Below are 13,208 nucleotides of genomic sequence, written 5' to 3' on the forward strand. Positions count from 1 at the left end.
CTCAGCCTCAGCCACATCCAAATTGCTTCCAACTGTACAGTGATGTGCTGGTCACCCTGGTGTCTAGAGCCACATCCGAGCTCCCCCACTTACTAGTTTGTGATCTTAGGCAAGTTCTGTCTCAGTTTCGCATTGTCAGATGAGCACGTTTACTTCATATGTTGGGAGAATTAAATGCCATCTGTGCAATGTTTAGCTCAGTATTTGGCACTTTCGGGCTCAACTTCGTTAGGTGAAGTAGTGATAGGTAAAGTGAGAGTTGTAGAAAATATACTGCAATTCCTCTCTTCAAAGTTAATTAGTTAATAAGACAATAATGATAAAATTCGTAAATATCACCACATATTATGATATAGTTGCCTCCAAAGAGGTAAAGATATTAAACTTAATAAAAGTTCCAAGATAAAATTCCAAATTAAAGTTCCAAGGTAAAATTCATGTGCTATGGAAAGCAAGTATGGAGAGCTTCGTGGCGAGTATGGATATGAAGTAGTGTCTGAAGCCACGCAAGGGCACAGGTATTTCAACTACGTTGGGAAAGAGTATTTTGAGTCAAGGAAACAACATGACAAACGAGAGAGGCAGGAATGAACTCAGCCATTTGTTGGACAGTGATGGGGTCACCTCATCGCAGAAGAGGGTTTGCTTTAAAAATCTTGGGAGGTAAGACCAGGTCAGGTGGATGTCTTAATTAACTCGATGGGAAGAATCTTTTCATAATGTATACATATATCAGATCTTCACTTTTTACGCTTTAAATGTCTTATAATTTTATCAATTATACCTCAATAAAGCTGAAAAATAAAGACCAGATAGGTAAAGATGGATCAAACTTTTGGAATATTACCTAAAACCATACATTTTTATCACACTATTCTTTTGCCAGGAGTACCCTTGATGGGCAATTCTGGCTAATAAAATCATGACCATCTTTAAAGACTAGTTCAAATACTATGTCTTGCAAGAAGACTGACCTCCCTATTAGCAGAAGGTTCTTTCCTCCAGTGAACTCTTATCCCAGTTTATCTTTGTTCCTCTTCTCGAGCATGACCACACTTTGCTTTGGTCATTCTGAGTTATGCCTGTTATCCCAGTGTAATTATTAACAGAAGCCCCTTGCACGCTAAAATGCTTGGATGATAAAATATAAGGTCACCTACTTGTAACTCTTATCTCTCCTACCTTGTGTTACATATGCTGTCTGGTGGCCCCTATTAAAATGTGCATGTGAGCCTAGATCATACCCACTCATTTTGGTATTTCTAGTGCAGACACTGATAATTACATATTAAGTGAATATAAATAAGGAGATGGAAAGCCCTTGAAGTTGAAGCCTACATTCTTAGACTGTTTGTGTCCCTAATATCACCTGGTGTTGTACCTGTTCGTACCAGGTGCTTGATGGGTCTGTAAATTTGATCAGACATCCACAGGGTAGTACTGCTGTTGGAGTTTGCTGGAGATGACTTTAGCACAGACTAGAAGTGTGTCCTCATAAACCTTCCCTTTTCTCTGCTGGCTAACCTGTGCACGTTTCTCACTGACAGTTCGGGATGGTCTTAAGCCCCAAAGAAAATTTTACTTTGGAAAAATGCCAGGTGTTAAATTCAGAGTCATATGCATGTGTGTACTTTACTTTAATTCTATGTGGGTAACTAAAACGGCTCTACCTGGTAGAATTGAGCCTTTCTCGTGACTGGGTCTCTGTTAGGAAATTTAGAATAAAAATTAATGACGATGAATGATCTGTGAATTGACTGCTACAGTGATCTAACAGCACACTGTGGTTAACAAACTGTATTGAATTTTCAGTTTTGTTCAAGTAGTGTTATTTCCTTGGGGTTTCCAGACAGGATTTCAACTCTTGTTTTATAACCTCTTATGATTTAATAACTCTACTTGACTTTTCTTCTAAAAAGTTATGCTAGCAGATGTTAAAGGGATTAAAGGGAATAAAGTTTCCCATATTATTTATTTACAGAGTGGTCATTTAGGTAACTTTAGATTTCCTCATTATGAGTGGAAAATGTAGTTATCTGTGAAATCTTGCTCTCTAACTTAGAATCTTTCAGTCTGTTTTGTACTGTTAGATCTTTTCCCCCACCGCTGTGGATTAAGGATGTCACCACTGTTGGACTATATATAATCATAGTACGACACATTTCACCGAGAGGTTAAATTCTGAACCCTATGAAAATGGGCCCTATGGAAAATTCGAGTAAAACTGCTGAAGGCCCTTACAGAGAGTCTTGAGAATAAATTCCGTTTTTCCTTAGAGCATATCCCCGTGGCTTGTGCCTCTCCTTTGAGAATACTTGTTGGTCCATGCTCCTCTGCTGGGTCTTCCTTTCAGTTCCACCTTCTTTGTTCTGAAGAAGCCATAGAATCTCTCATGTGGGTTTGCCTTTTTCTAACTGTGGAGGGAGGCTTCCCAACCTCGGCACCACTGACATTTTGCACCAACGAATTCTTTGTTGTGGTGAGTTTCCTGTGCACTGTAAGATGCTTAGCAGCATCCCTGGCCTCTGTCCACAGGATTTTAGTGGCAGCCTCTATCCCAAATCATGATAACCAAAAATATTGTCAGGCATTATTAAATGTTTCAAGGGGTGGAGAAGACACACGATTGCCCTCTGTTGAGAACCACTGCTCTGAAGCTCTGCAGACACCTTTGCAGAGTGTGGAAGACACAATGACCTTAAAGAAGCACGTATCAATCCTGTGACTTGCATAAGTCGTTTGACTTCTCTGACACTCAGTCACTTTACCTGTGACGTGGGGATAATAACATAATCTTTTAGAGTTGTTGAAATTTCACCCACGTCAGGCATAGAAACTGCCAGGCACAGAGTCAAGTCCCAATTCATGATAGTCACTGTCATTCTTATTTGGGGAGTGCCAGCTAATGTTTTCAACATCAGTGATTCCATATTAACAAAAGGTGTCTCTCTTTCTTTGTTTCCCTGCAAACAGAGCACGATGAATGTGGCAACGGGCAGCACAACTGTGATGCGAATGCCATCTGCACCAACACTGTCCAGGGACACAGCTGTACTTGCAAACCGGGCTACGTGGGGAACGGGACCATCTGCAGAGGTAGGCTTGCCACCGCTGGCGCACTGTGGCGGAGCTGCCGCCCTGCCTGGGCTCCCGGTGCTCCTGTGGCAGACCGTGTTTGCCGTTCTGGTGGCTGAGCACGGTCAGGGTGCCCGTTCCTGGTTTATTCGCTGACAGAGGCACTGTGCATCGGAGAAGAACAGTGCATTGAGGTGAATGAAAAAGGTGTATGTGTGGGTCGGGGGCATGGTTCCCCAACTTGATGCATCTGTTCAGCTTTGCCTCTTGGCCTGAGTTTGTGAAGGATGTGCTGATGACTTCCATTTCCTGTGAGGCTTTGCTCAGAGGGCAAGTGGGCACTGCTCTTGACCACGTTTGAGGTATCCTCTTGGGCCCTGCTTTCCATCTCCATTTAGCACAAAATTCAAATTCCTCCTTTGGGTGTATGAGGGCTTTCAGAGTCTTGTCCCTGGCGCCTGTCAGCTGGCCTCCCTCTTTTCTGCCCCCCCTCGCTCCTTCTGCATCGCCATGTTATTCTTCGAACATGCCAACCACATGCCTGTCTGAGGCCTTTGTGCTGCTTGTCCCGTCAGCCTCGATGCTCGTTTCTTTCAGGAGTCTACTCAAGTATCTCCTCATCACAGAAACGTCTTGGACCATTCTGTGTAAAATAATAGCACCCCTATTACTTCTGAGCTCTGCGCCCGGCTGTAGTTTTTCTTCACTAACAGAACTCAACATTGTATATTTATATGTTTGCTTTTTGTATTGTCTGCCGCCCCATGGGGATGTAAGCTCCTGGAGAACCCGTTGGTCTTGTGTCTGTGCTCTGTCCCCTGCAACTAGAATGGTGCCTGGCATATTGTAGGCACTCATTAAACATGTTAACTGACTGAATGAACCAAAAAGGAAAGTGACACAGTGACATTGAAAAAGATGCAAAATGTACAAAAAGAACCAGAAAAATAACCCTTTGAGTTAAGTATTATCATCCCTGCTGTAGAGGTGACAAAACTGAGACACAGAAAGGTTAAGTGCCTCACCCAAGGACGTGAAACACTTTCTCAGTACTCCTCTGCAGAGGTGACACGCTGCTGATGAGACAGAAGTAATGTGCAATGCGTAAGTCACTATATGCATGCATTCGATTAGGGGAGAATTTAAAGAGATTGATTTTATTCTGTTGGCGATCTTGAGATAAAAAGCCTCATACATGACTGAGAGTATAAATTGGTGAAACTTCTTTGGCAAGTTGACAAAATCTATCAACATTGAAAGCAAATCTTGAAGAGGAATATAGGGACTCTCTTGATTCCATTGATTTTACCGCTTGAAATGTGTTCTAGAAAAGCACACGCTTGTGAGGGGAACAGTTCACCTCCAGTGATGGTTCTCTCTCTCTCTCTCTCTTTTTTTTAATTATTATTAGGGAAGGGGAACAGTTCTTTATTGGGGAACAGTGTGTACTTCCAGGACTTTTTTTTTCCAAATCAAGTTGTTGTCCTTTCAATCTTAGTTGTGGAGGACGCAGCTCAGCTCCAGGTCCAGTTGCGGTTGCTAGTTGCAGGTGGCGCAGCCCACGATACCTTGCGGGAGTCAAAATGGCAACTTTGTGGTTGAGAGGATGCATTCCAACCAGCTGAGTCATCCAGGAGCTCAGTGGCAGCTCATCTCAAGGTGCCGTGTTCAATTTTAGTTGGAGGGGGCACAGCTCACCATCCCTTGTGGGACTCGAGGAATCGAACTGGCAACCTTGTGGTCGAGAGCCCACTGGCCCATGTGGGAATCGAACCGGCAGCCTTCGGAGTTAGGAGCATAGAGCTCTAACCACCTGAGCCACCGGGCCGCCCCCCGGCCCCTCCAGTGATGTTTTTGTTTGAATTCATCAAAAATCAGAAACTACCAAAATATTGATCAGTAATGGGATGATTTAATTTATTTGGCATGTCATTTCATGGAATAGAATACCGTGATTTGAAACTCTAAATATATGTATGTACACACAGGTGCACGCACTTACATACACACATGCACACTGGAAGTTCTCCAAGACATATTCTTGAGAAAAAAGGAAGAAAAATAAAATCAAGTTATAGGACAATACATATAGCATCCTCACATATCTGATTTATTATTTTAAAATATATATACACATGTTTATGTAACTGCGTAGAAGCTGTACACATGCAAACTGTTCACCATCTTACCCGTGTGTGTGTGTGTGTGTGTGTGTGTGTGTGTGTGTGTGTAAGAGAGCATTAACTTATTGCTATGAATTTGATATTGTTTGCACTTCTTACAATGGGAATTTAAAATTATATGTAATATTTGTGGGTTGTTGTTTTTTCAAACTTCATGAGGCAAATAAGAAACTAGAGCTCAGCTTTGAAAAGAAGGCTGAAGATATTTCCAAAGCAAAACAAAAACACATAAAGATTAATACAGTTCCCCAGATTATCAAGCCCATTGCTGGTACCTGCTTGCTAATGCTATACATCTAAGGAGAAACACAGGAATTTGATTTTAATGCGTTTTTCTCAGAATTATGTTACCTCCTCAAATAATGTTTATTGCACTAGTTTAGAGTATTTGTTTCTGCTAAGCTCTCTCAGGACATTGTGATAAGTAGACACTTCACTTTTGTGGAATTTGAAAGTCCAACTGTGAAAAAACATGAGTTCAGATATCATTACTGGTGTTCACAGACTGAAAATGAGTCTTTCCTTGAAAGTTATGAATTTGGGAAAATAATTTTCTTTAAGTGATTTTTGAGGTCAATTGCATTGACCTCAATAAGATGGGGAGAAGCCTGTGTTTTATAAATGTTTCATGGGGGGGAGGGCAGTGCAGTGTAGTTGAAGAATTGGACCCAGAGGTATGAGATTTAGAATTTAGACCTCATTTCATTTCTGGTGAGTTGTAACTTCTGTATTTTTACTCTTTAAAATTGGATTAATACCACCTTCTGGGTTTATCCAACAATGTTATTACCAAGAATTATTAAAGGAATATATATTGATTGTTTTAAACTATCAAATGCTATTAAAAGTGAAGACAGACAGCATTCTTAGTGGTACAATGATGAAGAAGGAGGAAAAGCAGGCAGTTCATGATTTGCTTGAACCTCAGCCTTCTGACTGAAGTACGGGCATACCTTGTTTTGTTGCACTTCGCTTTATTACGTTTCCCAGGTGTTGCGTTTTTAAGAAACTGAAGGCAAGACCCTCCACCAGCAAAAAGATTTCAATACATGCTTTATTGCAATACTCGTTTTATTACAATATTCAAAATTATTACTTTATTACAGTGGTCTGGAACCTCACCTGCAGTATCTCCAAGGTATGTCTGTACCCAAGTTTGTGTCTCAGTTGTAGGGCATGCATTTTATAGTTGATTTTTCCACCTGGTACTGAACATTTACAGAGGGAGTTGGACAAGATTCAGCAGGCAACTTGACTAATTTCTTTTCTTTCTCCTCTCCTCTCCTCTCCTCTCCTCTCCTCTCCTCTCCTCTCCTCTCCTCTCCTCCCCTCCCCTCCCCTCCCCTCCCCTCCCCTCCCCTCCCCTCCCCTCCCCTCCCCTCTCCTCCTCCTCCTCCTCCACCTCCTCCTCCTCCTCCTCCTCCTCCTCCTCCTCCTCTCCTCCCCTCCCCTCCCTCCCCTCCCCTCCCTCCCCTCCCTCCCTCCCTCCCTCCCTCCCTCCCCTCCTCCTCCTCCTCCCTCCTCCTCTCCTCTCCTCTTTCTTTGTATAAGAGCTTTTCCAGACATGGTGTTGTTTATGGAATTGACTATGTCTGGATAGAAATAAACACCATTAACACTTCTGTTAGCAAACAAATCACAAGGCAGCAGTTTCTCAAACAATACTAATTGGTGTGAATTCTCTCAGATTGGCTTTCCTGGTGGCTCATGCCCATGTAAGGAGTTTTTTGTTTCTTTGTTGTCTCAAGATGGACAATAACAGTTCAGTTCAGCTTTGACAATGGTCACCAAGTGTATACAAGACACCGTGCTGGGTGTGTTCACATATGTTTTCTCATTTAGTTCCCACCGTAACACTGGGAGGTTGATAGCATTATTCTATTTTATAGGTAAAACTTGAATAAGTCATAGCTGCATCTGATTTATCCAAGTTAGTGTGACTGCCTTTAGTTTCTATTCTCCTCCCCACCTTCCATCCTTTTCCTTCGTCACTCCCCCAGCCCCCCATGCCTCTTTTCTTTTCCATTTCTCCCTCCACTTCCTTCTTTTCCTTCCTGGCTGTTTATCATTTCTCTCTCTCTCTCTCTCTCTCTCTCTCTCTCTCTCTCTCTCTCTCTCTCTTCTTTTTTTTGTGTGTGACATTCTAACTAGAGACTGTACAGGAAACAGAAAGGGAAAAGAGTGCAATGGCAATCTATAATTTAAAACTTTTTTTTTTGGCTGACATTTTTGATACACAGACTAAAGTACTTTTGAAACTGTGCAACATCTGTTGCTAAATATTTTGGCACTTGGGGTTAAATGGGGGAAAACACTTGCAAAGTGTTTCAAATCAGATTTGCACAACCTCACATGAGGGTTGGGATTGTCTGTGGAACAGTGTTGATCTGCTTTCCCAGATCCGCATTAGCCTGGAAACCAAAGGTGGGCTTTAATGAGGCGGTTGTCGATAAGTAACTGATAGACTAAGCCTTTGCCCTTGTCTGTCTTTAGGGCTGAATAAGATGTGCTGATCCTTGAAAACGCTTTTGTTTAAAGGTGCTAAAATATAAAGCGTTTACCATTCTTCTGTGGTCTCTTTCTCAATCTATCATGGTATTTTTTTTTCTTTTTTATTTATTTTTTTGCTATTTAATGTCATTCCCTCAGCCATGGGAATACTCTTGGGGTGGGTGCAGACCATCAGAGGCGCTTCATACCCATCCCCCAACATGTACATTCCACCATCTACAGGGTTCCCCTCTGCCCTGACCAATGTGCTCTGGCTGGGGCAGGGAAATTGAGTCAGGTATCTTTCCTTCCACCCCAATCTATGGCACATGGGCAACCCGAGGGGACTGCAATCTCCCCACCAGTTCTCTGGGTCACCCGCAGAATGTACCCAAGTGCTGACCAGCTCGGGATGGGAATGATGCAGCCATGTTCCACCTGGAAACACTCAGAGTGTCGGTGCCCAAACCCGACCTTCCCTGTGTCTGTAGGACCCTGCTGGGGACAGAGTATGGCAACTGTCGCTGGGTGGGGAGGGAGAGGCTGCGGGGGACCTGGGGGCCCCAGGAAATGGGAATGGAGAGCTGAGAGTCCATCTGAGAAAGGCAGGGAGGCAGTGGGAGGTGGGACTACACATGAGCTAAGGCTCCAAACCCCTACTGCATGTTCCATTGTCCCATTGGACCTCACCTACAAAACACAAATTCAAAGATGAAACTGACTGAGAACTTCAGGATGGTGACCACAGAGCATTAATCCCCAAGGGTGGGGCCCTTCTGAGTGAGGGGTCTCATGCGACTGCACTGGTTGGATGCTGCTAGCGTTAGTGAGCTTTCCAGGCATGTGATGGTACCTAAGGACCAAAAAGGCAGCTAGGACTGAAAAATAGATGGCTCCGAGAGCTGGAGTGCTCCTAGTATGCTCCTTCTGTCTCCTTGCTGCTTTCTGTCTCCTTTCTGTGGGTCGGCTTCATATTTCTCTCTTCTTGCAGGCTGGCTCTCTATTTATTCATCCATGTGGTTGAGGATCAGATCCTCTGTTCTGCAGGTTCAGAACTTGGCCTTATCAGTGTGCCTGAGATGACCAGTCTCTCGGGGATCAGTATATTAATTTATTATGCTAATTCTTGTGGTTTGAGGAGGGTCTAAAAATGATACACTTATTTTCCCCACCTGCATTTAGAACCAATTGAGAGATAAAAACAACAACAACAACACACACACACACAAAAAAATAAAACAAAAAAAACACGAGTGGAGACCCAAATGTCAATATGAATACTGATGAAGATTATACCAAAGAACATGGCTTACGTATGTGACAATGGTATTCATAATATTGAATCCCCAAATTAGGCCTGTGTTGCCATTCACAGGTGGTCCAGGGCAACCCGTGGAGCATATCCAGGTAGGGCTTCCTCCGTACACTTGAGGCAGGAGAAGCAGTTCAGAATGGGTGTTTCCTGTGGGCTTCCGGGTCACTGGCGTGTCAGTAAGGTAAGAGCGGGGCTATGCATATGCAGTTCCCATCTCCAGCTCCCCAACAGTCAGAAAAGAAGGAGAGGGCAGGCTAAGAGGATGAGGGGGAATCGCTCTTAGGGAAATCAGATGAATAGGAAAGAAACCTCCTCTGCCCAACTCCAACAACTTCCACGTTAAGTGGTAAAACGTTCGTGTCTGTGGTTTCACTTTCTTTCTTAAGTGAAAGCCATGCAGGAAGCCTTTTGTTTTTTTTAAATACAGCCTTATTTAAGTGAGAAATCAGAGCCAAGAAGTTAGCTGGGGGTTTTAGTTCATCATCACGTTGCTGTCTGTTCGCCTGCTGTAGCCATCTCCACTGTGGGAACAGTCATTCTACAGACGATGTTCAACTTAGTGTTAAGGAGGCAGTGGGTGGTGTCACACTCCTACTGTCTCCTCAGTGCCCTTCTCTTGCCTAGAGAAGTAGATGAATTAATCTTCCCTTTCCAATGTTTATTTTCAAACCATGCAAGGGGGTGTTTTAATGACTACAGTTTATGGCAATGTAGTTTCATTTTTCCTAGCCGCTCAAGTCCAGAAAGCCACCCCTAATCTCAGGCTGGGTAAGCAACCCTTCTCTGTGCTCCAAAGACACCCTACACACACTACTTCGGTCCCTCTAGTCCCACGTTGCAGTTGACTTCTTACTTGTCTGTCACCTGTAGGCCTTGGCTCATAAGTTATCTCTGTTTAACCAACATTTAGCAGGGAAATAAGTGTGTTATAGTGCTCGATAGTTTCCTGATGAGCAAACACATCAAGATTCCTTTCTAATAGAATATGCACTTGGATATCTAGAAGATTTTATAAGAAAGCAAAACGTGTGTCCGGGACACAGAGGTACTTAGGTCACTGGAGCCTTACCCCAGCCTGAGGAAACCACTGCTTCCAAAGGTAGTAGATTCGCAAACTGACTTTCCTGTGGTCTGCATTGCTAATCGGTGATTGCCTTTCAAAGAAAATCATACTGAAATTGAAGTCACTGTGGCAGTTCCTGAAACATAGGTGAGTCTGTATTCTAAGGCACTTCAGAACCCTGTAGTGCTCTGAAGGCATTCTTTATGACCGTGCTTATCTTGAGGGGCCTGTGCAGAAGTGCTGCTTCCTAGAAGTTTCTGTTTGAGGAGATGCTGGGGAAGTTGTTCAAGAAAGACACCGGAAGTCAAGAACAGAAGACCAGCAATGGTTTGACATAAACAGAAAGAGTCACATGAGAGCTTGTTAAGAACGTACATGACATCCTGAATTAAATAAGTAATACAGGTATCCGACACGCACAATGAGCTTTCAGAGGCAATATGGGAGGAAGAGAGAGGGACAGTAGAAAGGTAAGTTGTTTTAATAAGATATCACTGATGATAGTAAAATTGATCAACTGCTGGGCTCTGAATCAGAGAAGATGATATTTCGGGATGTTAAAGCAAATAGCAAGGAGAATAGGAAAGCCTTTGGCAAAAGTACTTATAGCACTTCTAGACATAGTTTTCAAACGTGGTTAATGTAATGAGGAAGAATTCAGGAAGGTTCCCATCTAAAATTCTGCCTTTAGGTGTGCAGGTAAAATGTTAGAGAGAATGGCGAAAAGTTTAAGATTGACATTATAGGATGGCTTTACCCATTTAGAGGCAGGCCCATTTGTGAAAGCACATGCATATTGATAAATGGATGAGCGTTGCGAGTATATTTCTAAGAGTGCACCTCTGGCTCTAGAGCAATTTCATAACGTTCCAAGGAAGGATTTGAAACCCCACCCTACACCTAATCCATTTATAAAGTTAGAAAGCAGGTCGATTGTTGGTAGCTCAGGATCAGACTTGGTTAGCAGGAAAACTCTTTACAGCAAACGTGGACTATACTCCTAGAAATTAGAGCCACTTAAAATTTTCCACCTGTAGAAGATGCTGTGGGAGGGTACCCATTTGGTATTGTCCAAGGTTTTCTTCAGAATCATATTGAACTAATTGGATCAGGTCAGATTACTATAAGAAATGCAACTCAAAATTTTTTAGGACTATTAGGTGATTTGACCATAAAAATACATACAGACAATACATGAGTCTTTATAGACAAGACTCATGTGGATGTGGATGACAAAACACTTTTCAGTTAAATTCAACCTGTTATCAGAAAGTGTTCTTAACACACGGATACAAATTTTAACATATAGGGGTAAGAAATAGCTTGTCAGGAATATGCAGAACCATAATGCTTAAATATGGACAGACAGACCCAAGGGGTGGGCTACAGATTAATGACGCCCCCCCCTTTTTTTAACTGAAAAAGCTGTTTTCGATTGAATAAAGTCTAAATTCTTAGGCACTCATGATTCTGTGACAACTTGGCCCCATCTGAATATTTTAAGCCTCCTCCCTTACAGTGTTATTTCTCCCCATTACCTTACCAGTCACACTTGAGAGTAATTAACCATTCTCCTACCAGGCCAGCACAGAGAACCTCATGCCCCCTTCCCTTTCCGGGGGATCATTTGCTATCCTGGAGTGACTTTTTCCATCCTTCTCTTCTTCCAATTGAAATCCTGTTCCTCCTTCTTAGTCTAGCTCAGATCTCCTTTTTCCTTGATCTTCTCAGTCAGAATAAATTTTCTCCTCTCAGTTCTGTTTATAGTGTTCCATGTATCATGTCTCGTTAAACTTTGCTGTTTACATATCAGCCTTTCCCACTGTCAGAAGACCTGTGCTTCCTGGGTGCTCAGAAGCAAAATGAGAACTAGCCGGTTCATCTGACACAGATCAATACTGCTCTTGTAGCTTGATGTACTAATTACTGCTGAATCTAGACTACCATTCAGAAAAATCAAAGAAAAATTAGCATTGTAAGTGCTTGTATCATATCTATTTTAATATTTTAGAAAATCATCACTGCAACTGCTATTGAACTTCAAAGACATTGTCTGTGGTACACAGGAAATTCATTTATTTTATTTTATGATTCAGTCCTATAGATGCTGAATGAGACCCATAGATATAGTGTGGATACCAGATATGATTAAATCAGAAGTGATCACAACTTTTAGCCTAATTTGAGAGGCAATGGCAGCCCAAGGGTGGCTTCTTTTTTGCATCTCTTTCAAAATCTTCTTTATTGGCTGCTTTTTAGTCTCATTCACTTATTTACTGAGCAATCTTAACATAGGCTAGGTTTAGAGCTAGGAGGCACTTAATGTGCTGGAAAGTCAAGCAACAAGGGAAACACGACAAGTTACTAAACTCACAGCTCTGCCCCTTATGTTCCAAGGACTTCTGTAGATGCCCACCCACTCCAGTGGCACCTGCTGTTGAGTAGAACATTGTCTTTTCATACTGTGGCTTTAGTCCACTCTGACCAATGGGAAACATTCATGAGACTCAGATCAGTATTCCATTATGTGACCCCAAACAGCATGGAAATCAACTTCTCTGTTGGTCATTTAACTTTTAATGATAAATACATTTTTGTTCCATCACATGGAATATTACTCTACCACTACCTAATGGAAGTTTGGAGTCACACCATTTTCCTCTCCATTCCTATAGTTTAAAATCAGTAGAAAATAGATGTGGGTCCCTGTGGGAGTCATAGTGTTGCCCTTAACTTGTTCTCTCTGGGGTAGTCAGAGCTCGCCTCTTATATTCTCTCAGTTGTAGGGGGAGAAGCTGGAAGAGAAGATGTAGAGACCTGGTCAGATCTTTGCTCTACTCTCGGCACAAAGATGGGAAGTTCTAGGGCTCTCACTATGCCTGCGTGCCAGAGGTCTGAGATGAGATGGGTTGTACATGCTGGAACCTTGGTCTCTGACACACATGTACTAGACTTCATCAGGCTTTTCAGACAGTCCTCCTCATAAAGGGAAAAGCTATGACTTGGGTACAGAAATGAAGAAACGTAAAGCAATCATTCCACTATTATTTTCTCCTGAAAGTGTGATAAAGACTCTTGTACC

General features: G+C 42.5%; 1 protein-coding gene across 2 annotated transcripts in view; it reads left to right on the forward strand.

Annotated features, from left to right (window-relative positions):
• Positions 1-13,208, forward strand: part of NELL1 (neural EGFL like 1) — a 757,006-nt gene that overhangs the window by 450,899 nt on the left and 292,899 nt on the right. For both annotated transcript variants that reach the window (XM_019742633.2, XM_019742632.2), the window contains exon 14: positions 2,974-3,096. In XM_019742633.2, coding sequence (XP_019598192.2) covers positions 2,974-3,096 — 123 coding nt within the window. The remainder of the gene's footprint in view (positions 1-2,973; positions 3,097-13,208) is intronic.

This window comes from Rhinolophus sinicus, linkage group LG06 (assembly GCF_036562045.2).
Source record: "Rhinolophus sinicus isolate RSC01 linkage group LG06, ASM3656204v1, whole genome shotgun sequence".
Lineage (NCBI taxonomy): Eukaryota > Metazoa > Chordata > Mammalia > Chiroptera > Rhinolophidae > Rhinolophus > Rhinolophus sinicus.